Source organism: Perissodus microlepis, unplaced genomic scaffold (assembly GCF_051167445.1).
Source record: "Perissodus microlepis isolate ML-2025 ecotype Zambia unplaced genomic scaffold, ASM5116744v1 scaffold_39, whole genome shotgun sequence".
Lineage (NCBI taxonomy): Eukaryota > Metazoa > Chordata > Actinopteri > Cichliformes > Cichlidae > Perissodus > Perissodus microlepis.
In genome coordinates this window covers 93,439-115,528 of record NW_028182061.1, presented here as the reverse complement: position 1 = coordinate 115,528, position 22,090 = coordinate 93,439, and the positions used below count along the sequence as shown (strand labels likewise).

Here is a 22,090-nt window from a genome sequence, read left to right as displayed (position 1 = left end):
ATACCGCCACGTGTTGGATGAGACAAACAGCCTTTTCTTTGCATTGAACAAAAAAATAATCGTGTGTCCACTGCAGGTTAAATACCCTGCATTCTGAAGCAATTTTTCTCTTACCTAACATTATTGCGTTCTGGGGGGGGGGGGGGGTCACGTTCACGTTCTGGGCAAAGTGAGGTCGTAGTAGCAGAAAAATTTTTTTGGTGTGGTTCACAATTCAAATCAAATGAGCTTTATTAACATGAAGAAACATTTCCAGAGATTCAGTCGGTCAGGCCCACTACACCCCAGTGTGCTATGGGTGCATTAGTGTCGATCACGTGGCCAGACTGAAAAAATAATAATGCATCTCTAATATTGTTCAGGGGGCTGGGTCAAATGTGGAGGCCGTAGTTTGGGGACCACTGGTCCAGAGAATGAGACACATAATTTCAAAACATACAGCTGCATGTTAGAGATCACAGAGTTCTTCAGTCTCATGAGAACTCATGGAGACTAAATGTCAGACACATCAACAGTAAATGTCGTTCCTCCCCCCGTGAGTTTGTGTCCTCCACACTTGTTTACACAAACATCTGAGGTTTGAACAGTGTGCAAAACCACATGTTACAAAGCTGCTGAGCTACTGAATACTGGAATATTTCATTCAATATCACCATCTGACCAAAGGACAAACACAGAGAGGATTAGAGCGCCAAACTTTGTTTCAAACTGTTTCAGATTTTAGAGGCAAAAAGCAGAATTTCTACCTGGACAAAGAAATCAAAGCAGGAGAAAAACAAGCTTTTTACATTTATTCAAAGGCATTATGTGAATGTACTCTGAGCCACAGCCTCCTAAAGTAAAGACATTTTATCATCTAAACCAGACAGAGTCATGTTTTCAGCAGTGTCTGTATCCTCCATATAGACCATGCCATGGTCCACCTAGGGTGACCAGGTGTCTGACTTTATGTGGGACTACACAGCGCTCAGTCCTTGTTTCCCTGTGCCACACACACATTGAGCCAATGTCCAGTTTTTTTATTGACTCTAGTTTCTGTCGATCGGTAGGCCCACAAAAAAACCCTGTACAGGAAGTAGATTTCATCTCTCTGATAAAAGGAGTTCTAATCCCTGATCCTATGAGTCTGACCCAGTAGATAATATTTATATGATCATATTTATGCCTTTGTTGTTTCACAAAGGGTTAAAAACATTCACAGGTTGGACTGTGGTTCTCCTTTTAGCGTCTCTGCTGGAATTTGAACTGTGAACCTCTTAGATCCAAACTTCTGACCTGCTCATCTCACAGAGGACAAAAGGGAAGAACCCCGAATCTCTTCTTCACCTCACTTTTATACCTGATCACCCTTTCTCCCCCCTTCCCTCACTGGACGTCACATCTTCACACTTGGGCCAATCAGGTTGTTGACATTTGATCATCTGATCTCTCTCTCTCTCAAAAAATGTGTCAAAAAATCAACACACTGCTTCAGAAACGCTGTGCTGAGGCTTGGTTTGACCGAACAGAGTCACGTGATCAATGACGTTTGAAGCTTCATTCAGCACGTCACTGCTTCAGTACCTGATTCAATGATTTATAAGGAATTGAACCATTGGTGGGATTTGTGCTGTGTTTTGGTGATTTTGTGGGAGCGAATCAGTGTGTGACATAATTATAGACATGGAGCCAGGAAGAGAGGACGCTCTGCCTGTTCCTGAATAAAAACCAGTTCATCAGCATTTCTGCTCCCAGGTCTAAAATGTACATAAGAAATATGATATACACATAATTATAATGATATAACTTATAGTATATTATATATAAACGTACCAGTCTGCTGGTTAATTACATAATCAGGTGGAGGCAGTGACCTCACAACCTCCTATAAGCTTTAAGTTAAGGTTACTTTATTTATACCCACAGGTAAATTTGCTTTACAGAACAATGATAGCATTTGGCCTCCCTTCACAAACACACACACCTAATGAAAGCTGACAAAACACATATTTAGTAATTAAACAAAATGAATCAAATCAAAAACAATTCTTATTGAGTTCAGTGACAGCAGCAGGGACAAAGCTGTTTTTATAATGCTTTGTCCTGCATCTTGGAACTAGAAACCTCCGTCCTGAAGAAAGAAGCTAAATCCAACCCGTAGAGGATGGGAACCATTTTTAAGGATTGATTAAGCCATCTGTGGTACCTGTTTAGAGTACAGGGAGTCTAAACAGGCCTGTGACTCATCTATCAGACGACTGGACCATCTCACTAACTAATTCAGTCAATTTTTCTCTGTGACAGAGGTCTGACTGAACCATGCCACCAAACAAAAAGATAAAACAGACTCAATAAAAGAACAAGAAAACAAAGTTAAAGTCTTTCGGTCAATGTGTAAATGAGCAAGTTTCCTGAGGCAGTAAAGGCACTGGTGACCCTTTTTACAGACCGATTTGCAATAAAAGTTCAGTTTTTCATTGATTATGGTCCCAAGATATGTATATGATTGCACTTGCTCTATTTTCTGACCTTTAATTAAAGTGACTCTGTGCCCATTTTGTTGTTTCCTAAAATCAATAACCATATCTTTTGTTTTAGATATGTTCAATTGGAGATAAGACTCCTCCCACCACTGAACAAAGTCATCAATGATTGGACCGTGGTGAGTTTCACCCTCTTTCAGTAAGCTGACAATAACAAAGTCATCTGTAAATTTAATGATGGCCCTGTTTTCATATCTGCTCTGACACATGTTTGTAAAGAGAATGAATAATAAGGGCGATAAGAGACACCCTGGAGGAGAACCTGTGGAGGAGAACACTGGGTCAGACAGAACCCCATTTATTCTCACTCTTTGTGACCTGTCAGTTAAAAGATCTAAAATCCAGCAAACCAGGTTTTTCCTGATTTCAAACTCTTCTAAAAGTCTTTTCATTAAAATATGGGGCTGTATTGTATTAAAAGCTGAAGAAAAATCAATGAAAAGAAGTCTTGCAAAAGTCCCTTTACTCTCTACATGTTTAAGAATCAGATTTAGTCGAGTCCAAAGCGCGTCCTGCACTCCTCTGTTGGGCCTGTACGCAAATTGCATTGGATCCAGCTGATATTTAATCTCTTCCATAATCACATTTCTGATGATGTTTTCAAAGACTTTCATGACAACTCAGGTGAGGCAACAGGCCTGAAGTCATTCAGGACGTTTGGACGACTAGATTTAGGGACATGAACGACGACAGCTTCCTTCCAAAGCGAGGGCACATTTTGTATTTGAAAGGATTTATTAAAAATAACCTGAAATTTAGGACTGAGTTCTTTATCGCAAGATTTAATTAGGTGGCACTAATGTTATCAGGGCCCTGGCTCTTGTTCACATTAACTGTATGAAAGGCCTTTTGGACATCGCTGAGTTCAGTGATGAAGTGTTGAGTATCTTTCAGTTTCTGTTTCAGTTCAGAAGAACTAAAACGAGCATAAAGCATATTCAAATCTCTGTCTGACTTAAAACCGTCTACAATGATCTGACTGCTGCTCTGGGGATTTTGAAACCCTGATATGGTTTTCATACAAGTCCAGGGAGACCCAATTTTTGCAGCAAATTTGTTTGATGTTTCACCTCTCATCTGAGAAGCTTCTTCAGTTCAGAATTTCTTCAGAGAACTGAAGAAGCTTCTTGAATGAGAGGTGAAACGCTCTTCAAGAAACTTAAAGAAGTCCAGATGCTTTTCTTTCCAAGCTCCTTAGACTACGATGACCTGAACGACTGAGAACCTTAACAGACAGTTCTTCCCTTCATTCATCATGCCTGATTTCAAAACACCAAGATGGCAGTCGTGAAAACACTCATCTTGAGTCTTCATGGGACTACGGTGAGATCAGTTATGCCTCTTATGATGCTGTCCCAGACTTCAAAGCAGTATAAAACATGTTTGCATCCTGTAACAACTCCGACTTCCCTCATTACCTTCTGTGTATTTATGTCAGAGTGTCCCTTTGTTCTGTGTTGCGTCGTCCCTCTAGGTTGTGTGCATTTCCCGTGTCTTCCCAGCGCCTCAGCTTTAGTTTCTCCCAGTATAGTTTTGTATGACTTCTTATGTTCCTGTTAATAAAGACCTGCCTTTGAGTTCATTCCCGTGTGTCTAGAGCCGTGCATTTGGGTCCTCTCTTGCCTTCACACAGCCGCCGCATGACAGTTAATACTTCTCATGGATATATCAGATCTCCATCACAAATAAAATAATAAAGGGCCATAATAAGAGTTAGAAATCCATTGTTACCGCTCAAGCTCCAGTCTGGCCCTCTCCTCCTCCAGCCGAGCCTGGATCTCCATATTAAGGGCAACTTCCAGCTGCTGCTGTGTCAGCTCCAGCTCCCTGATCCTCTTCTTCTGTTGTTCAGCCTCCTTTTCCTTCACCTGCATCTCAGCCTGCATGCTGTCTTTTATCTATGCACACACACAGCTACATAAACAGATGCACCAACAGAGCGGTATAAACTGACCTATTCCTGAATCACCTTTTCCTGGACTGTCATAACCATTTTTCCAAATCATTAAAGACTAGGTGTGAATTTTATGACAGTCAACATTTTGCTGCAGTTCTCAAAGATCAAAGTCAAGGAGAAAAGACTCTGTACATAATTGGTGTCAAGTGGAAAACTTTTTTTTTACCATCTCAGCCTCTTTCAGCTGTCTTTCCAGTTCCATCTGCACCTCCCTCTGCCTCCTCCGCTCTCTCTCCTCTGCCTCCCTTCGGCGAGTTTCCAGTTCCCGTGCATGCTGTGAAACAGATGAAAGAGCCATTGTTTGGTTTGTGTTTTCACCTCTATCCAGCAGGTGACACTAGGCCATCAGCTTCGAGGTTCAACGTATTGTGCTTTCAGCGGTGCTCTTCTTGATAACTTGGTTGAAGTAAGTGGGTATTTGAGTTCATGTTGCTTTCCTTACAGCTGTAAATAATCTGCTCATTCCGCTTTTGATCTTTGGCACCAACAAGTGATTTTTTCCCAGAGAAGTGCTGCTCACAGGAGATTTCCTCCATTTCAGACCATTTTCTATAAACTGGTTAGATGGTTGTACAGTTTCTGAAATACTCAGACAAGCCTGTCCGACACAAACAACAATGCATGTTCAAAGTCATTTAAATCCCCTTTGACCTTTGACCTTCAGCAGGTCGTCTTATTAACGTATACATGCCTAAATGCACTGAGCTGCTGCCATGTGATAGGCTGATTAGGTATTTGACCTAATGAGCAGCTCAACAGGTGTATCTAACAAAAATGTGGCCAGTGAGTGTACATGGTACTTTTTAAATGGACAAAATGAACTGCACTGGCAGCTGCCCAGTGCCACTATGAATTAGTTAAATAATCACTACCATGGATAGTTTGGTGCATGATGTAATTAAATAAATATTACAAAAAAAGATTCTTATAGCCCTCACTTACCTTGATAATGTTTTCAATCTCTAAGTCCTGTTTGTCTTTCTCTTTTTCTGTCTTCTCCGTCTCATGGATAGTCAAGTCATCAGATTGGCTGCCCCTGCTGCTGCAGCTGCTGCGGGCGCTCCGGCTGCGTTCCCGCTGACTGTTTTCCCGCTGGATCCCTCTCTTCAGTTTGAGTTCATGGTGAAGGGAAGACTTTCCCTCACTCTGAAGACGGAGGGCAGTTTGAATGGCTGAATACCAGATGTAAAATCTTGGGTGTACTTTCCATTTAACTTTCCGAGTCAGACTGAATAGGATGGGTTATCTTAAAAAAATGAGGACTGGTGTAGCTTTACAGAGTAACTGAATGCATGTTTCAGAAAATATGTTAATCCCTTTTGGATAAAGTGGCTGACTGACCTCCACCTGCCGGAGCACCTCTCTGAGGGGTTCAGTAGCCGATGCCATCAGCTCAGTGTGGAACGCACCACTGACTGGGAGAGTTTTGGTCCGCATGAACTTTAGGCGCCGAGAGTTTTCCTGGAGGAAATCCAGAGCCTGAGAAGTCAAAGAAGACAGCAGAAATGACAAGAGCAGCTCTAACAACTTTTTTGATGGTTGAGAGAAGACAGAAAAGAGAACACAATAGATTCACGGTATATTAAAGCAGCAAGAATATATGAATGCATTACCTGCTGGTGCCCTGCAATAACCCTGCCATCTGGAAACAGGTAGTTGGCCACAGAGCACACAGGATTCTCCATCCCCAGACTCTTGCAGTGCTCTTTTGCCTGCAGACAGGCATAATTATACTGAGCCTGAGGTCTACCAATGACTGACAGCATCCCACTGGGAACCAGTTCTGAGGCCTTCTGCATAGTCTCCGCTCGCACCTTCACTGCATACAAAGCTAGAAGATGCATAAGGAGTAAATACAGAATATTAACCAAAGTTGTGATTAAAACACCTTTTACAAATGCACAAAAAAAACCCAAAAAAGAAATCTTTCTACCTTCTGCAAAGTTCATCGCCCCAGAAAAGACAAGAGCAGCAAATTCTCCGACACTGAAACCTGCAGCAGCGAAACACATCTCAATGGCCTGTGTACAGCAGGAAACAAGTCAAAAAAAAATAAAAATGAAAATGTAACAGCCTCCCAATTATGACCGATATATCATTTACGTCACTGATACATCCGTAACTGAAATTAACTCAGAACAATTTGTTTATTTTTTTAAATGGTCATTCAGAATCCGAAGATTATTTACGGTGATGTTTTTGGTGGGAGTGAAACAACAATCTACTGATAAAAACAATAAAAACAAGATGTGATAATAAGAAATAACCACTGTTGGAAGCCTTATTTACTCTATCGCCTTAATCAGGTGCAGTAATTAAAGTTGAAATTAGAAACTTTGCATTTGAAAGATGCAAAGTAAAAAAGTAAAAAAAAACTTCCTTGCTGTACTTAATTTTTACTCCCTACATTTTTAAACAAATATCTGTAGTTTCCTCTCCGTATATTTTCAAAACAAATTCGTTACTTTGGGTTTAACGCATTTGGGGGAAGTTAATATTTCAAGTCACTGCAGGCCTTCAAACAATGAGATTTGAGCCTAAACAGTGACACATGAAAGGCAGTCGCGTTTTAATCAGTAGAGATGAAAGAGCAAACCATGTACCGTAGTTTTGATTTATTTATTTTTAGCACAACACCAGAACAACCCCACGTGCCCATAATTTGCGGTACTTCAGAAAAAAAGGAGTGAACATAAAAGGGAGTAAAATGTTGTGTCAGGTAATTTCAAATGCAGCATTTCTATCACCTCAACAAACACTAACTGTGTCACAGTGTGTTGCTAGCTAAAGCTCCACTTGCTGTATTTCACAGGAAGAGAAAGAGTGAGAGCTAACTTCACTCAGAGATATAGAAAGAAAGAGAAAGAAACCAGGCTGTATTTAAAGGTAAGGACTGCTTAGTGATATTTGATAAAATGTAATTGTATTTTAACAGGGACATAAAGTGCTTGTCTTACTCCCTTCTTCTAGCTCGAAATTACTTGCCAAGTGGTAAGGACCGTTCATGGTCACACGGTGAGAACATTGGTGTTGACTATGAAGAGATATGGTCAGACAGGGGAGGGGCCAGTCAGATTTATCAACTCAACCTCCTTAAAGCATGGAGAGAGGCTGAAACCAATCTCTGGTGAGCCCGGTTAAGGAAAGAGATGAGTTGGTGCCTGAGATGCCAAATTCCAACATCCTCATTCCCGCCATTCAGATAACACTCTCACACAGGCCCAGAGAGCAGATGTTGCTGCATTGCAGATGTGTTATACCCCCTGCCCAGCCGAATGACTCTCAAAAAGAAAATTTTGCAGAAAATCAATGTGATCGCTTGGATCACTGGAATTATCATCTCGATATCTCTTGTCCTTCTTTCATTTCAGACGTCTTGAAAACAAGTTTTAACAAAGTCCTGGAGAAGTGCCCAATGCTGGAGGACCTCCTGCTTTACCCCTGGCTCAGATAAACTCCTCTCTGACACAAACACACACGCATACTGAATTCACATCTTGCCATACAAATGTGATACAGTAACCAACTTTCTTTCTTTCAGAAAAAAAGAAAATTGGGAGATTCAAAATTTTCCTCACAGTAATGTTTGCATCAGTCTATCAGATGAATCCCCTCCAAGTCCAATATTTACATCAGTTACAGTGATAATGCTTGGTGTCTACTTTCAGCCACCGCAGTAGAATGCCAGGAATGAATCTCATTGAAATTGTAGTTGCATTTGCTATTTAATTTAATTGTCATGGATGATACACAGACAACTCAACAGCAAACAGAGGAAAACAATGGGCTTAAATACACAGAGGGATAAATGAGGGAATAAGACACAGGATGAGAGCACAGCTGCGAGAAATCACAAACAACAAGACCATGGGGAAGGAAAACTGAAAACACTAACATAGTCTAAGGAGCTTAGAAAGAAAACGTCTGGACTTCTTTAAGTTGCTTGAAGACGTTGAAGCAAAGTTTAAGTTCTTTTCATCTGAGAAGGTGAAACATCTTCAAGCAACTTCAAGTCCAGACGCTTTCTTTCCAAACTCCTTAGACTACGATGACCTAGATGACTGAGAACCTTCACAGACATGAAAACACTAACATAGCACACAAGACCATCAAAGTAAAACAGCAAACAAGAGACTTTTACAAAGACACAGAGTTGACACAGAGACATGACTGACTGGGGAGAAATTGGGGAACATGGAAAGAAGAGTGACTAGACATGACACGTGGGACACAGGGGCAAGGCAAAGTAACAGAAACCTAAAGCCTAAGAATATAACACAAGAAGAAAACAATAAAGAGAACCAAAAACATACATAAGAATAATCAATGAATATAAATGAACAAACACAAAACACTGGGTCACAGACTCAGTACCATGACAGTTAAATGTACATAATAAATACTTTAAATTAGATGACAATGTAGCTGACACTGTGTTTATTAGTGTGTGGTCAACCACAAATCTTCATACTGTCATCCATACATGAGGTCTTTATACAAACGATGAAAGATAATGAAAGAAACTGTTTAATTGATATGAAATGATTGAATTATATGAAATATTATGGCTTTGTCTGCCAGAGTGTTTTTCTGTGAACTACTTTGAACTACTGGCAGTCAGTGAAGTCACTGAAAGGCAAGATTCTATGTTGTGTTGCCGTAGTTTCCAGAGTTTACTTATAAAGCTCACTAACAGAATTCAGTTAGAAAAGTCAAGCATTTGAAGGGCGCACATTTGAAGGAATATTAACTCAATATTAACTCATTACGGTTTACATTTTCGAGTTTAAAAGTTCTCCGAAATTACAATGAAAAAGGAAACAAGAAAAATTACCACTCCAGCCGATAAGAAAGATTCAGGAGATCAAGGTAAGTAAAATAATAGAATAAAATCCTGGTAAAATCCAAATCCTAGAAATGTTGACACTGTGTGAATCATTTTTGGAGCAATTGAATCATATGTTTGATTGAAAATAGCTTTAATACAAGATGTCTAATCAAAGAAAGGTTACCGGTCTTTTGGTAAAATAATGTAATAAGTTTATTCTTGGACTCAACAGTAAAAACAGACCAACAAGTGTCATCAAGATCTAAGACTTAGTAAACCTAGTATCAATTCGCACTGGTCAGTTTTTTTATCCCAAGAATAAACTTGTGATAATTTAAGCAAAAGCAATTTCAAATTCTTTGCCAAACTGCTTCCAGTCCTGATGTCGGGGACTCTTTTTCACCACTGTGTTGTTGTCGTTTATAGATTGTAAGAGCAGGACTGTTAAAAGAAAGGCCAGTCCTGAAAAGAAGACCCCAATAAAAAGGAGGAGGGTCGCTGAGCAGGCTGGTCCTTCCACCAGCTCAGATGTGGTCAGAGGAGTGAAGCGCAAGGTTGTGCAAGATGAAGAGGGCACAACAAAGAAAGCAAAGAAGGCTAAACTTCTCGACCATATGAGGGGTGACAAGGAGCAAGCATCCTCCTCGTTGGACTCTGGTAAAGGTAGGCTAATTAGTTGAATAAGGGGGTAGATTAAGTGTGGTTGCTAGGTTTAAGATATTAGTGTTTAGTGTTTGTGTCTATCATCCAGTGAGCTGATGTGCTTTTGGTGTTTTCCACATCTCCAGACTTGAACAACAAACAGGTGTGCGCAAAAAATGGCAAAAGAAAGGCCGCGGGAGACAACAGAGAGTCACCCAAGAAAAAAAAAAGGAATGTGGACCAGGACAAAAAATCAGTGGCAGACCAAAAACGTAAGTAGCAAGCAGCTTGGGTTTTATATTCAGGGGAAGGGCAAAAGGAACATTTAGGCTACAGAGGAGAGTAATTTGTGTCACAGCTGTAATAAAACAAGATTTGTTGTTTTGTCTGTTCAGGTGAATTCCAAGCCAGATATGTGGAGGAGCACCAGCTCGGAGAAGGAGGCTGCGGAGCAGTGTTTGCTGGCTACCGGATAGAAGATCGTTTTCCAGTAAGTGTTCAGATGATGGTAGTAAGACAGGCAGTAACGCAGATAATGGATAATATCGTAAACTGAGACGTCTGCTGTGTTTCCACCTTTCATTATGTCATACTGAGGAAATGCTCACCAATGCTCTGTGTCTTCTAGGTTGCCATCAAACACATTCCCAAAAATAAAGTCTACTGCAAAGTGGCGGTAAGCGTCCAACACTTGAATTAGTTTTACATTACTGGATTGAATGCGGCGTTCCTCATCATCCACTTTGTTGTAATATTTCAGGATGAAAGCGGGAAGAAGCTCTCAGTGGAAGTGGCCATTATGGTTAAACTTGCAGGTGAAGCAGAAGGGTCAGTGGGAATATCTGCACCTGTGTCCTTGCTGGAGTGGTTCGACCTTGGCAAAGAGCTGATCCTGGTGCTGGAGAGACCTGTCCCCGCTGTGGATCTGCAAAAATACAAAGCAGAAAATGGAAGAACTTTACCAGAGGACAAGGCCAAGGTAGGTTGACTGGGAGAACCTTAGACTGTACAGCATTCAATCAAGGCAGAAAAGCATTAACTCATTATTGTGTTTTTCATCTTTTCCAGGTCATTCTGAAGCAACTAGTTGATGCTGTAAAGGAACTTGAGGATAAACACATCTTTCATCGGGACATCAAGGGAGAAAACATTCTGATTGAGACCGGCTCAGATGTGCCTCGAGTTCGCATCATTGACTTTGGACTGAGCTGCTTTGTTAAGCAGCGATCTCTGTATCGCATCTTCTATGGTAACATATTCTGCTCCTGCTTTTCACAGATGTAACAATTTGTGTCTTTTGTTTTAGAAGAAATTGCAATTGTGTCTGTTTGTTAGGCACGCCTCTTCACACCCCTCCCGAGTGGTACAGGAGGAGCTGCTACAGGTGTGGACCCACCACGGTGTGGCAAATGGGAGTGGTGTTGTATGAAGCGCTTCATGCACGGGACTTTAGTACCGAGAGGTTCCTCACAAAGAAACTGAGCATCAAAAAGCGTCTGTCCACAGGTAAGAAAACTTCACACTTCCAGATTCACTGATGCCTTGGATCACTAGAACTATCATCTTCATCTTTTTGATCTTTTCTTTCTTTCAAGAATGCCGGAATTTCTTGGACGCATGTTTAACTACAGTCCCGGAGAAGCGCCCAACACTGGAGGAGCTCCAGCTTCACCCCTGGCTAAGATAACACACACAAACACACAATTCACACCTTATCATATAAGTATGATACATTGTAGTAACTTCCTTTCTTTTTTCTGTTGGACAGGAATAGATAGAATGGGTCAATCTTAAAAAATAAATAAATAAAAATTTAGCTTTTTTGGAGTTCCTGTAACCCCCCCAGCCATCCCAGGAAAGGGGATCTCTCTTTGAATGGGCTTTCCCGAGGTTTCTTCCCATCGATCTGGCCCCCTGGGGAGTTTTTCCTCGTCTTCATAGAGAGCTTGGGCTGGGTCAGGAGCTCCATCAAAACTGTCTTTATTTGATGACATTAAAGTCATCAAATAAAGATGTGTTTGACTTAAAGTAAAATTTGATCAAAATAAAACTTGTTTAATTCATCTTTGCTGAGGATTCTCCTTCATTACTATTTTGTTTTGTTTTTTTGTTTTGTTTTTTTTTACCCATGGTGCATTTTGACAAATAAGAAAACTGAATCAGGTTAAAGTGTGCACAAAGACAGTCACACTGCAAATGATCTGAAGACTTGCATCTGTTGCTCTAACCCCCAACTAGTTTAGACAGATTTCCTGGTTCTACCAGAGGTTTTTTCCTTCAAGAAGGGAGTTTTTCCTTCCCACTGTTGCTGAGTGTTTGCTCATAGTGGGTTGTAAAAGCATAAAAGTTAATAAGAGGCATTCATAGCAGAGTTATCACAGCGGGAACTATATAGCTTAAATGTACAATTTCTACAGGACGAATTATAACTTCATTATGTATAAAAGCTCCTGTGGATAATTACTCCTATTTGTAACTTTACACAAGAGAAAGTTTGCTGTCACACTATTTATAACAGGTTGGATTTTGTCCTCTGAGTTGAGCCTTTGGTTGCAGTTTATTGAAGAATTTCCTCTAAAGTAGCTGTTGATAAAGATTTAAAGTCCTGTTTATATACAGAAATATGCTTTAGTTCATGTTTTTTTACATGTCTGCCTCAGTGGATCAGTAGAAGATCTGGCACAGGAAACTAGATGATGAAAAAAGGGTACGAATACACATATATATCTATATCTATATAGATACAGATATATATACACACACACACACACAGGTTGCAACGTAGTATTTTTATTTTTTCTTAGCATTTCTTTAACGTCTTGGTGAAAAAGAATACCTGCATTTGTGTGTAAAGAAATGTTACATATATACTAAAAACAGTTGGAAAAAAGAACTACAAATTTGGAAAGGAATTTATTCATGTTCTTACTCATAGATGGAGTACATGGTTTAAAAAACACTGAGGAAACAGATATGAGGCGGCTGTATCAACATAAAAACATTAATACAGTTAAAAATGAATAAAAAGTTGCACGCTTAAACTTATTTCTCTACAGTTTGTACAATTAATCCATGTAACAATAGGTTCTCTCTTAATATAGTAGTTAATTAAAATATCTTTACATAAAAATACATTTTTAAGTACTCTCCGGTGGAAGTCTGTTGTGGCTTATGTTTCTAAATGACACAACCATAAAGCAGCCCACAGAATATACAAATATGTCTTTGATAAGTGAATGGTGGCTCCCACAATGGCCTGTTAAGTTATTGCAAAAATAATTTACTGCATAATATGTCAGATTAGAACATGTTATAAGCACAAAACTGAAGGGGAAACAATAAAAACAAAAATTAAAAAACAAATACTAAATTAAGTTAAAGGATATTTCTTACTATACTATATAATTGTATAATGTTGCGTTTGATTGCAAAAGAAAACCCACCAAGAAAAAAAGAAAGAAAGAAAAAGAGAGAATAGAGTTTGATTTATTCAAAACACATTCTTTTCTTTTATTTAAGCTGTAGCGAGATTCAAATGGACAAAAGAGAAAGAAAAATATTACAGATTTGTTTTATTAATCATGAATAAACTTTATTATACACAACTCTAAATTTCAGTTGGTCTTAGTCAGATGTGTTTTTAATTAAATCCTGCAACACTGTGCTCGCTGCCATCACTTTATATCTTAGTGTGCAATTCAAATATATACTTATTACAATATTTTTCCCCCTTAACTCTCAACTCGCGTTTTTAAAATGTCTGTGATCATATTTGTCCGTTGACTTCTGTCTGGGCCTCGAACGATTCATCAGACAGGTTGGCAGCCTCCAGCTGATGCTCCAGACTTTCATCATCGCCTCTATTCTGATCAACTCTTATCTTAAACTTAGTGATGAACTCATTACTGGCCAGCGCGCCCTCCTTTTTAGGGCATGTGGGCTTTGATAACAGCCGGCTTTCCAGTCGCTCTGCAAAGAAAATTCACAAAACATTTCTTATTTGGTAAGCTTGTTAACAAATTTTAGTTCAGTTTTGCTGAAAGTTATAGCATGCATCAGGTAAGAAGTAATTGGTTTTTAAAAAGCATATACATTCCCCAAAACATTTTTATTATGTGCATTTTGGAGAATAAAAGATTGTACACAATTTCCCTTTTTAAAGTAAAAAGATTATTAAGTCTAATTCTTACTTATTCAGTAGATTAAAGTATTGAAACATCATTATTCATAAAATATGCACATTACAAAATTAAAGTTATTCAAAAATTACTCAAGTACTTACTCCAATACTCACATTATTCAAGTACATTTAATTTTTGCCAATGTAATGTCACATAAAATCTTAATCTGAATAAGGGATTTGAACCCCACTGTCACGGCCAGGGGATCAGCAGGCCGCTGACTAGTAGTGTTCTCTCTCTTGCTCTCTCTCTCTCTCTTGCTCTCTCTCTCGCTCTCTCGCCAGGGCGGAACTCATGGTGGGTTCACGCCCTCGGCCCACGCCCCTCTGAAGAGGAAACACCTGGGCCTCATCAGTGCAGCCAGCATTTAAGCCAGGGAGTGGCTTCTACTCATCGCTGGATCGTTGTGTGTGACTCGCGTCAGTGCAGCCCGGCTCTGAGCAAGTTCTCTTTTGCTTCCCTGTGCAAAACCTCTAACGTGTGTTTCCTTCTGTACATAGATCCCCTGGACCCGACTCTGCATTCCCCGAGCGGATTCCCTTTTTGTGTGAGTGTTTGGAGAGAGAGTCAGAAGAGGAGCAAGTGTCTTTTCCCTACCTGGATTTCCCCGGAGCCTTTTCCCTGTCACCGCTTTGTATATAGCACTATCCCCTGCACTGTTTGTATATACACCTGGTGGAACTGTAATAAATACTGACTGTGCCTCTGAGTCCTGCGTGTGAGTCCTCAAGCGAACCGTGACACCCACACAGATGAGAGCTTAGCAGTGAAGCTCTCTCTTAAAATTTGAGTTATAAAGTCAGAAGTTATCACTGACAGAGATCCATGTTCTTTTAACATAAGAAAGAATATTTGCTGAAATTGACATTAATCCAAGCCCTTAAAACGCCATTTTGGATTAAGCATTTCCTTTTAGAAAAGTCTTCAATGAGCAGGAAGCTCCAGTACTGAAAAAGAAGCCAACATCAACTGCTAAACGTGCTAAAAGTAAGTAAGTCCCCGTAGACTCCTATGATCAAAACACATACAGTATAAAAGTTATAGGTTACAGATCTGAAAAGTAAAACAAATGTCAAAGTGCAAAAAGACTTATGGTCCCATAGAAGTCTATTCCATTTGCCTGGAATTAGGTGAACACCTTTGTGACAAATTTAATGGCTCAGTCATTTGTTTCATGTCATATTTAATAAAAGACTGACATGGTGGCATGTTGAATTGTCCATTTTGCACATATTTGGTCATTCTAAGCGTCAGAAGGGGAAAGATCATTCTGGGAATGCCTACTGGCGAAGGACGTGTGACTGACAAGTCCAGTGTGTGAAGTTTAACTACAGTCTAAGGAGCTTGGAAAGAAAAGCATCTGGACTTCTTTAAGTTTCTTGAAGATGTTTCACCTCTCATCTGAGAAGCTTCTTCAGTTCAGAATTTCTTCAGAGAACTGAAGAAGCTTCTTGAATGAGAGGTGAAACGCTCTTCAAGAAACTTAAAGAAGTCCAGATGCTTTTCTTTCCAAGCTCCTTAGACTACGATGACCTGAACGACTGAGAACCTTAACAGACAGTTCTTCCCTTCATTCATCATGCCTGATTTCAAAACACCAAGATGGCAGTCGTGAAAACACTCATCTTGAGTCTTCATGGGACTACGGTGAGATCAGTTATGCCTCTTATGATGCTGTCCCAGACTTCAAAGCAGTATAAAACATGTTTGCAGCCTGTAACAACTGTGCATGCGGTTATTTTTCGTTTTAAGATTTCCGTGTTTAAATCATAATAAGATTTAGTTTTAATTTTAATTAACTTGAGGTGAGTCAGATTCTTTCATTCAAGTCACTGAATGAATCTCTTGACATGTTTGGGGGTAGGTGCCTTTTGTAGCATTTTAATGCAATTATCTGACAGATTATATGGTCTACACTGTTATTAACTATACTAACACTCTGTTCCAGAAGTCTGTGCTGCAAAGAGGCAAAGTGAATACGGCACCTGCAGGAGTAATGGGGGTCATCAGTCGGTTCAGCTGGATGTTCCAGTGCCGTACATGTTGACTGGCATTCCTCAGCCTCTCCTGAACCTCCTGGAAACAAAAATCATGCAGGCATCCTCATCAGTGTTGTTTTAGAAGAGCACTAAATAAGATGCTGCTCACAAAGCCAGTCAAAACAAACTTGTTCACCTCCAGATGCTGGTGGCTTCTTTGGCGAGATGCCTGCAGATCCTGGAGCTCCTGAGAGGCAGAGTTGAGGGCTGAGGGGGTGTCCTCATCGGGACTGCCATCTGACAGCTCCTGTATGGGGCTGAGGTTTTGCATTGTACGTTGCTGCTCCTGGAGGAGCTGGAAATGTTTCCTCTTTTCATCTTCAGCCTGCAGCAACCTGAAGGAGGGGAAAAAGGGAAGAAGCAACTGAAAATGTTAATACTTCTCATGGATATATCAGATCTCCATCACAAATAAAATAAGTTAGAAATCCATTGTTACCGCTCAAGCTCCAGTCTGGCCCTCTCCTCCTCCAGCCGAGCCTGGATCTCCATATTAAGGGCAACTTCCAGCTGCTGCTGTGTCAGCTCCAGCTCCCTGATCCTCTTCTTCTGTTGTTCAGCCTCCTTTTCCTTCACCTGCATCTCAGCCTGCATGCTGTCTTTTATCTATGCACACACACAGCTACATAAACAGATGCACCAACAGAGCGGTATAAACTGACCTATTCCTGAATCACCTTTTCCTGGACTGTCATAACCATTTTTCCAAATCATTAAAGACTAGGTGTGAATTTTATAATGACAGTCAACATTTTGCTGCAGTTCTCAAAGATCAAAGTCAAGGAGAAAAGACTCTGTACATAATTGGTGTCAAGTGGAAAACTTTTTTTTTACCATCTCAGCCTCTTTCAGCTGTCTTTCCAGTTCCATCTGCACCTCCCTCTGCTTCCTCCGCTCTCTCTCCTCTGCCTCCCTTCGAGTTTCCAGTTCCCGTGCATGCTGTGAAACAGATGAAAGAGCCATTGTTTGGTTTGTGTTTTCACCTCTATCCAGCAGGTACACCAACAGTCCAGCATAGAGCGGCTGAGTGAATGTGGTCTGGACTCTGTGGAGGAGAGTCATGGTTTCAGAGACGCTGTAGAACATAGGTGTCAAACTCTGGCCCGCGGGCCAAATTTGGCCCGCAGCCTACTTACATTTGGCCCGCGAATACATACCAAATTACTATCAGAGCTGGCCTACTGGTATTATACAGCTAATATATATATTGTTTAGTATTAAGCTTTGCTTGTTCCATATTCAGTTTTTCAGCAAAACGTGTTTGAGTCCATAAGAAAAGATTCATTCTTATATCTGGAGGAATAAATATATTTCAATAAATATTAACGTTAGCCCGCGACTTTGTTCCAGTTTTGAATTTTGGCCCACTGTGTATTTGAGTTTGACACCCCTGCTCTAAAAGAACAATAAATGTTTTTCCACAAAAAAGCAAAACCAAAGGCTCTGAGCCTGGCCTTTTAACGGCTTCACCTACTTTGGAGTTTTTTAAAAACTTCAATACTAGCGTTTTATCTTTCCTGACTTTGTTTAACTTTACTTTTAAATAACCCTTTAATCTCTGGGAAATAATAAAATCATCTTCAGTTTTAGTTTTTTCTTGAGCAAAATACATAGAAGACAGCAGATGCATCCAATAAATTTCTCCCGAGTAGGCTGACTCAGTCAAAAAGGCTCACTGTCTGGTGATATATCTTAATCTCGTGTGGTTTTACATTGCTGTAAAAACTTTATTACTACAGATATCTAATAAAAAAACAAAACTGCTGTCACAGCCACTACAAACACAGACTTACATTGAGTTCTATGATCCAGAGCATGGTGATGAACAAGAGGTCAAAGGTGACAAAGAGGCAGAAAGTCCTCCTCACATCCGAGATGCATTTCTTCTCTCCGATGTCGTACGCCTCCAATCTCACAGAAACGGCCGGGGAGTTGACAGACCCCATGCCTGTTCTGACAGGGATCTGTGAGTAGCTACCGCTGCTGCTGCCTCCACCACGTCGGCCTTCCATCGCTGGCCACCCCACCTAGGCAGGGCTGGCACCACCTACTGGTCAATTTTAGGAAAGAGTCAGAGGTGGAAGATCATTGGAGCTGGAAGCGAGGCTGGTGTTGGTGATGTGGAGTCACTGTGTGGAGGTTAAAAGCATCACTGCATCTGTAGAAAAGAAGATGAAGAAGGTAAAGAAATAGCAATCTCCTCTCAGGGAGTAAACCTCAGCGATTTTCTAAAGCATCTAAGTCTTTGTAGACATAATAAAAATTCTGACAATCGTCTGCTTCTTTTTTTGAACAACATAGTAAAGCAGAATAAGCTCCATCAGGCTGTGGATTTACATTGTTGAGTTAGATTTTATAACGATTTGTTCATAATACAAAGCTTTTAGAGATCTTTGGGCTTTGCAGTGCTAAGAGTGTTTATGTTTCTGGTTGCTGAGAGCAGAGCTAAAAACAAAACAAAACAAAACACAAAACAAACAAAAAAACAAGCACAACACAACCCCCCCCAAAATCTAATTCAAACCACTAGTCATGCACAAAACCAACCATATATATGCAAAGTTGTTGATGCTCTCTGTATGGTTGCCACTCAAACTCTTCACCGTATCTCAAAGACTGAACCCTTCAGGAGAAACTCATTTCTGCTGCTTGCGTCTGTGATTTCTTCACTACTCAACGTTTCTGAGATCTGGAATGCAGATCGACTAGTAAATCAAAACGTTCACCTTCTGGCTCAGTTCTCCCGTCACCACCACAGTCTAGTGCAACACCTGAGGTGTCGGATGTCATCCCAGCCTGTTCACATCCAGCAGTAAACTCTCTACTACATGGTGATTGTTCGGATGAAGCCAACAGAAACACAATGTCTGAAAAAAACGTTGTATTACATCTTTTTCTTCATGTAAACGAACGAAACTTCTCTCAAATCAATCAGTCTTTTCACTTACTCTTGAGTTAATTAATCAATGTTTGCATTTCTTACCATTTCCTGCATGAAGAGATTACAACAGCTGCAACTCATTATTTTACAGTACTGAAGTGAGCAGCTTCAAATTGCTCTTTCACTTATAACTGAGCTTAAATTGGACTTTTCTACTAAAAAAACCCTGTAAAAATCACTGTCACATGACCCAGAAAAAGATTTCCGTTATCATCTAGCTTCAATGACTTTTGGACCTCATACCATTAAACACTGTTTACACTGTCTTTGTTTTAAGGAACTGAAACCAGTTGTGCTTTTGCTTTAACTGTCAGCTGCTCTGATACACAGAAAAAAAAGGCAGGATGGAAACGTGATTTGTACAGTCTGGTCCCAGCAGGTTTTCTCTGGTGATGTGGTTTCACAGTCTTGTGACTTTCATGTTTTACATGAATTAGTCTTTTTGGTTCACAAAATGCATCTATTTTAGGGCTTTAGTCAGGTTTAAATGACTGTTAATTACCTGAAAAATAAATCTGTTAAAGAACCATTCAGTCACTTTGTAATGGGACGTATCTTCGGCACAATCGTATGTACTGTGCACCTGAAACTAATATCGTTCACCATTTGGCGCTTCCTTCTCACATGCCAGAGAGCTATTACAGTTACACCGCAGATGGTGTCTAAAACGATTTAACCCTCAACTTCCTAGCAGTTGCATCATTACATTATTTCAGCATTTGCAGTTATTCCAACTGTTTTATTAATCCTTAACATACTTTTCATTTACTTGTTCAACTTTACAAAATGCCAGTCAAAAAAAAAAAACCCAGAAAGTATACGGGACATTGACTGTCATTCAAACCTGAACTTTACCCAGTATTTTCCACATAAATCAGCTAGCACCAACATTAAAACCAATTACATTTGCCACGCTGCAATGGATCCTGGTTTTTATGTGGATGTTGTTTTCACACAGACTGCCCTACTTAAACATTATTACAGCCAAATTACACCTCCCATATGGCAATGGCACTCCCTGACGGCTGCAGCTTCCCTTGGAAGTCTAATGCGTCAGACCGGAGCTTAATTACTCAGGAACAACAACAACAACAACAACAAAAAAAGATAAATCCACATATATATTAGCGTCTGAGTTGCAAGGGCCAGCAGTCAAAGCAATTTTAAATGACATTTTATTTAAACATATGGGATCCCAGCACCACCCTCTCCCCAGCCACCTACTCCACCTCTTCCAAAGTGAAGGTGTGGTATCAGGGTGCTCAGCCCCGCCGTGAGATGTAATGTCTGCAGCACGTCCTGGGTCTGCACCAGCTTACAAAACAAAGAAACAGATTAGAGCTGGGGACCTGTCGCTGTTCTAAATGTCTTTGAGTGGTTACAATTTCCACTGCTTCAAATCTGTTAACTAACAAGTTTTCATTTAAATATGTGTATGAGACTCCAACGTATTTACAAGTAGTAACCTCCAGGTCTGAAAAATTAATCCAGAATGGAAGTGCAAACAACTAACAGGAGCAGTTCCTCTGAAAGACACCAAGGCTGGTGCCAATTCCCGCAGTTAGAGCAACAAATACTGAGGCAGCAGTTTGAACAGGCTTGCCAAAGCTGGACACAGCGGAAGACTGAAAAGATGTTGCTGGTCTGATGACTGCTGTGACATTCAAATGGTAGGGTCAGAATTTGGTGTAAACGACATAAAAGAATTAACATCTTGCCTTGTATTAACATTTCAAGTTGCTGATAGCGGTGTGAGAGTGTGGAGAATATTTTCTAGGCATACTTTGAGCCAATTAGTACCAGCTTAGCATTGTTTAACCACCACAGCCCAGCTAATGCTGACCATGTCTATCACTTTATAACCACACTGTAGCCATTTTTTGATGGCTGCTTCCAGCTCAAATTTATTTTTTATTTTTTTTATTTTATTTTTTTGTTTCACACATGGTACAGCAGTAATGCATTCCCATACACAACCTTCCTTTCAATTAAAGTAACACTGTTTCCATGCATGAAAAGGAGCAGGAAGAAGAATAAATTCTTATTGATACCTGCCCCCTATCTGTGGTAATACAAGTAGGCAACCAAAATTACACTATGACAATTTTCTGCACATAACAAAACAAAACAAAGCAAACAGAACAATATACTCAACAATGAGCAATACCACTAAATATCAAACTAAAAGGATCATTTTTCTACAATTAAATTCTATTCTTTTCAACTTCTTCATATTGGTTTATCATTTTATTCTTATAGCAGATTTTAAATTGAGAAACATTTATACAACACTTAAGATGATCACTGAGAGAATTCCAGTTTCTTATGCCTATGACTGTTGGACACATTTGCCTTTGTGTGGTTCGAGCAAACCGGTGCTTAAAATAAAACTTCCTTCTGCCGTCCCCATTTTCTGAACACAATACAAATAAACTTTGTAACTTAAGAGGTAGTGTTTTATTTTTCGCCCTAAACATAATAGTTAAAGTCTGTAATTTCACTATGTCTTCTAGTTTTAACAATTTCGATTTTATAAACAAATTATTAGTGTGTTCTCTATATTTAACAATATGCATAATTCGAATCGCTCTCTTCTGTAATAAATATAATGGTTTCATATTAGTCACGTATGTATTCCCCCATACTTCAACACAATAGCTCAGATAGGGTAGAAACAATGAAAAATATAATATTCTCATTGTCTTGTAATCTAATATATATCTAACATTACCCAGGATATAAATACTTTTAGCCAACTTTTTTTTAACATGTTCAATATGTGATTTCCATGTTAACTTGTCATCCACTATTACACCCAGAAAACGGAATTCTGTCACTCTTTCAATTAATACTCCCTCTATAGATAATACTATCTCTTCCTCCTTTACACGGTTTCCGAATATCATAAACTTTGTTTTTTCCAAATTCAGCGATAACTCATTTACATCAAACCATTTTTTAATTTTTTTCATTTCAATAA

At 39.7% G+C, this 22,090-nt stretch overlaps 3 protein-coding genes across 3 annotated transcripts; 1 reads left to right on the top strand and 2 right to left on the bottom strand.

The window, feature by feature from the left end:
- Positions 1-5,684: 5,684 nt before the first annotated feature.
- Positions 5,685-6,801, bottom strand: LOC146360519 (malonyl-CoA-acyl carrier protein transacylase, mitochondrial-like). Its single transcript, XM_084922790.1, has 3 exons — positions 6,413-6,801; positions 6,093-6,310; positions 5,685-5,958 (listed from the first exon to the last, which is right to left on the bottom strand). Exons 1-3 carry the CDS (start codon positions 6,489-6,491, stop codon positions 5,722-5,724), a joined length of 534 nt encoding a protein of 177 aa, XP_084778916.1. The 5' UTR covers positions 6,492-6,801; the 3' UTR covers positions 5,685-5,721.
- A 2,284-nt stretch (positions 6,802-9,085) lies between these two features.
- LOC146360518 (serine/threonine-protein kinase pim-2-like) lies at positions 9,086-11,928 on the top strand. The gene is made up of 9 exons (XM_084922787.1): positions 9,086-9,348; positions 9,734-9,970; positions 10,096-10,221; positions 10,345-10,439; positions 10,578-10,625; positions 10,710-10,928; positions 11,018-11,198; positions 11,285-11,455; positions 11,545-11,928. Exons 1-9 carry the CDS (start codon positions 9,288-9,290, stop codon positions 11,634-11,636), a joined length of 1,230 nt encoding a protein of 409 aa, XP_084778913.1. The 5' UTR covers positions 9,086-9,287; the 3' UTR covers positions 11,637-11,928.
- A 1,474-nt stretch (positions 11,929-13,402) lies between these two features.
- LOC146360517 (differentially expressed in FDCP 6 homolog) lies at positions 13,403-17,164 on the bottom strand. The gene is made up of 5 exons (XM_084922791.1): positions 17,004-17,164; positions 16,609-16,775; positions 16,306-16,504; positions 16,116-16,206; positions 13,403-13,918 (listed from the first exon to the last, which is right to left on the bottom strand). Exons 1-5 carry the CDS (start codon positions 17,130-17,132, stop codon positions 13,716-13,718), a joined length of 789 nt encoding a protein of 262 aa, XP_084778917.1. The 5' UTR covers positions 17,133-17,164; the 3' UTR covers positions 13,403-13,715.
- Positions 17,165-22,090: the final 4,926 nt, after the last annotated feature.

What these genes read in the sequence shown, in the direction of transcription:
- LOC146360519 (XM_084922790.1), bottom strand. Translation starts at nt 6,491, where the DNA reads ATGTGTTTCGCTGCTGCAGGTTTCAGTGTCGGAGAATTTGCTGCTCTT. An exon ending in GGCGATGAACTTTGCAGAAG is followed by an intron (nt 6,311 to 6,412) that starts GTAGAAAGATTT and finishes TGCATCTTCTAG; the next exon opens with CTTTGTATGCAGTGAAGGTG. An exon ending in TTATTGCAGGGCACCAGCAG is followed by an intron (nt 5,959 to 6,092) that starts GTAATGCATTCA and finishes TTGACTTCTCAG; the next exon opens with GCTCTGGATTTCCTCCAGGA.
- LOC146360518 (XM_084922787.1), top strand. Translation starts at nt 9,288, where the DNA reads ATGAAAAAGGAAACAAGAAAAATTACCACTCCAGCCGATAAGAAAGAT. An exon ending in AAGTCTACTGCAAAGTGGCG is followed by an intron (nt 10,626 to 10,709) that starts GTAAGCGTCCAA and finishes GTAATATTTCAG; the next exon opens with GATGAAAGCGGGAAGAAGCT. An exon ending in TCTGTATCGCATCTTCTATG is followed by an intron (nt 11,199 to 11,284) that starts GTAACATATTCT and finishes TCTGTTTGTTAG; the next exon opens with GCACGCCTCTTCACACCCCT.
- LOC146360517 (XM_084922791.1), bottom strand. Translation starts at nt 17,132, where the DNA reads ATGGCTCTTTCATCTGTTTCACAGCATGCACGGGAACTGGAAACTCGA. An exon ending in AGCTGAAAGAGGCTGAGATG is followed by an intron (nt 16,776 to 17,003) that starts GTAAAAAAAAAG and finishes GTGTGTGCATAG; the next exon opens with ATAAAAGACAGCATGCAGGC. An exon ending in GAAGCCACCAGCATCTGGAG is followed by an intron (nt 16,207 to 16,305) that starts GTGAACAAGTTT and finishes TTTTGTTTCCAG; the next exon opens with GAGGTTCAGGAGAGGCTGAG.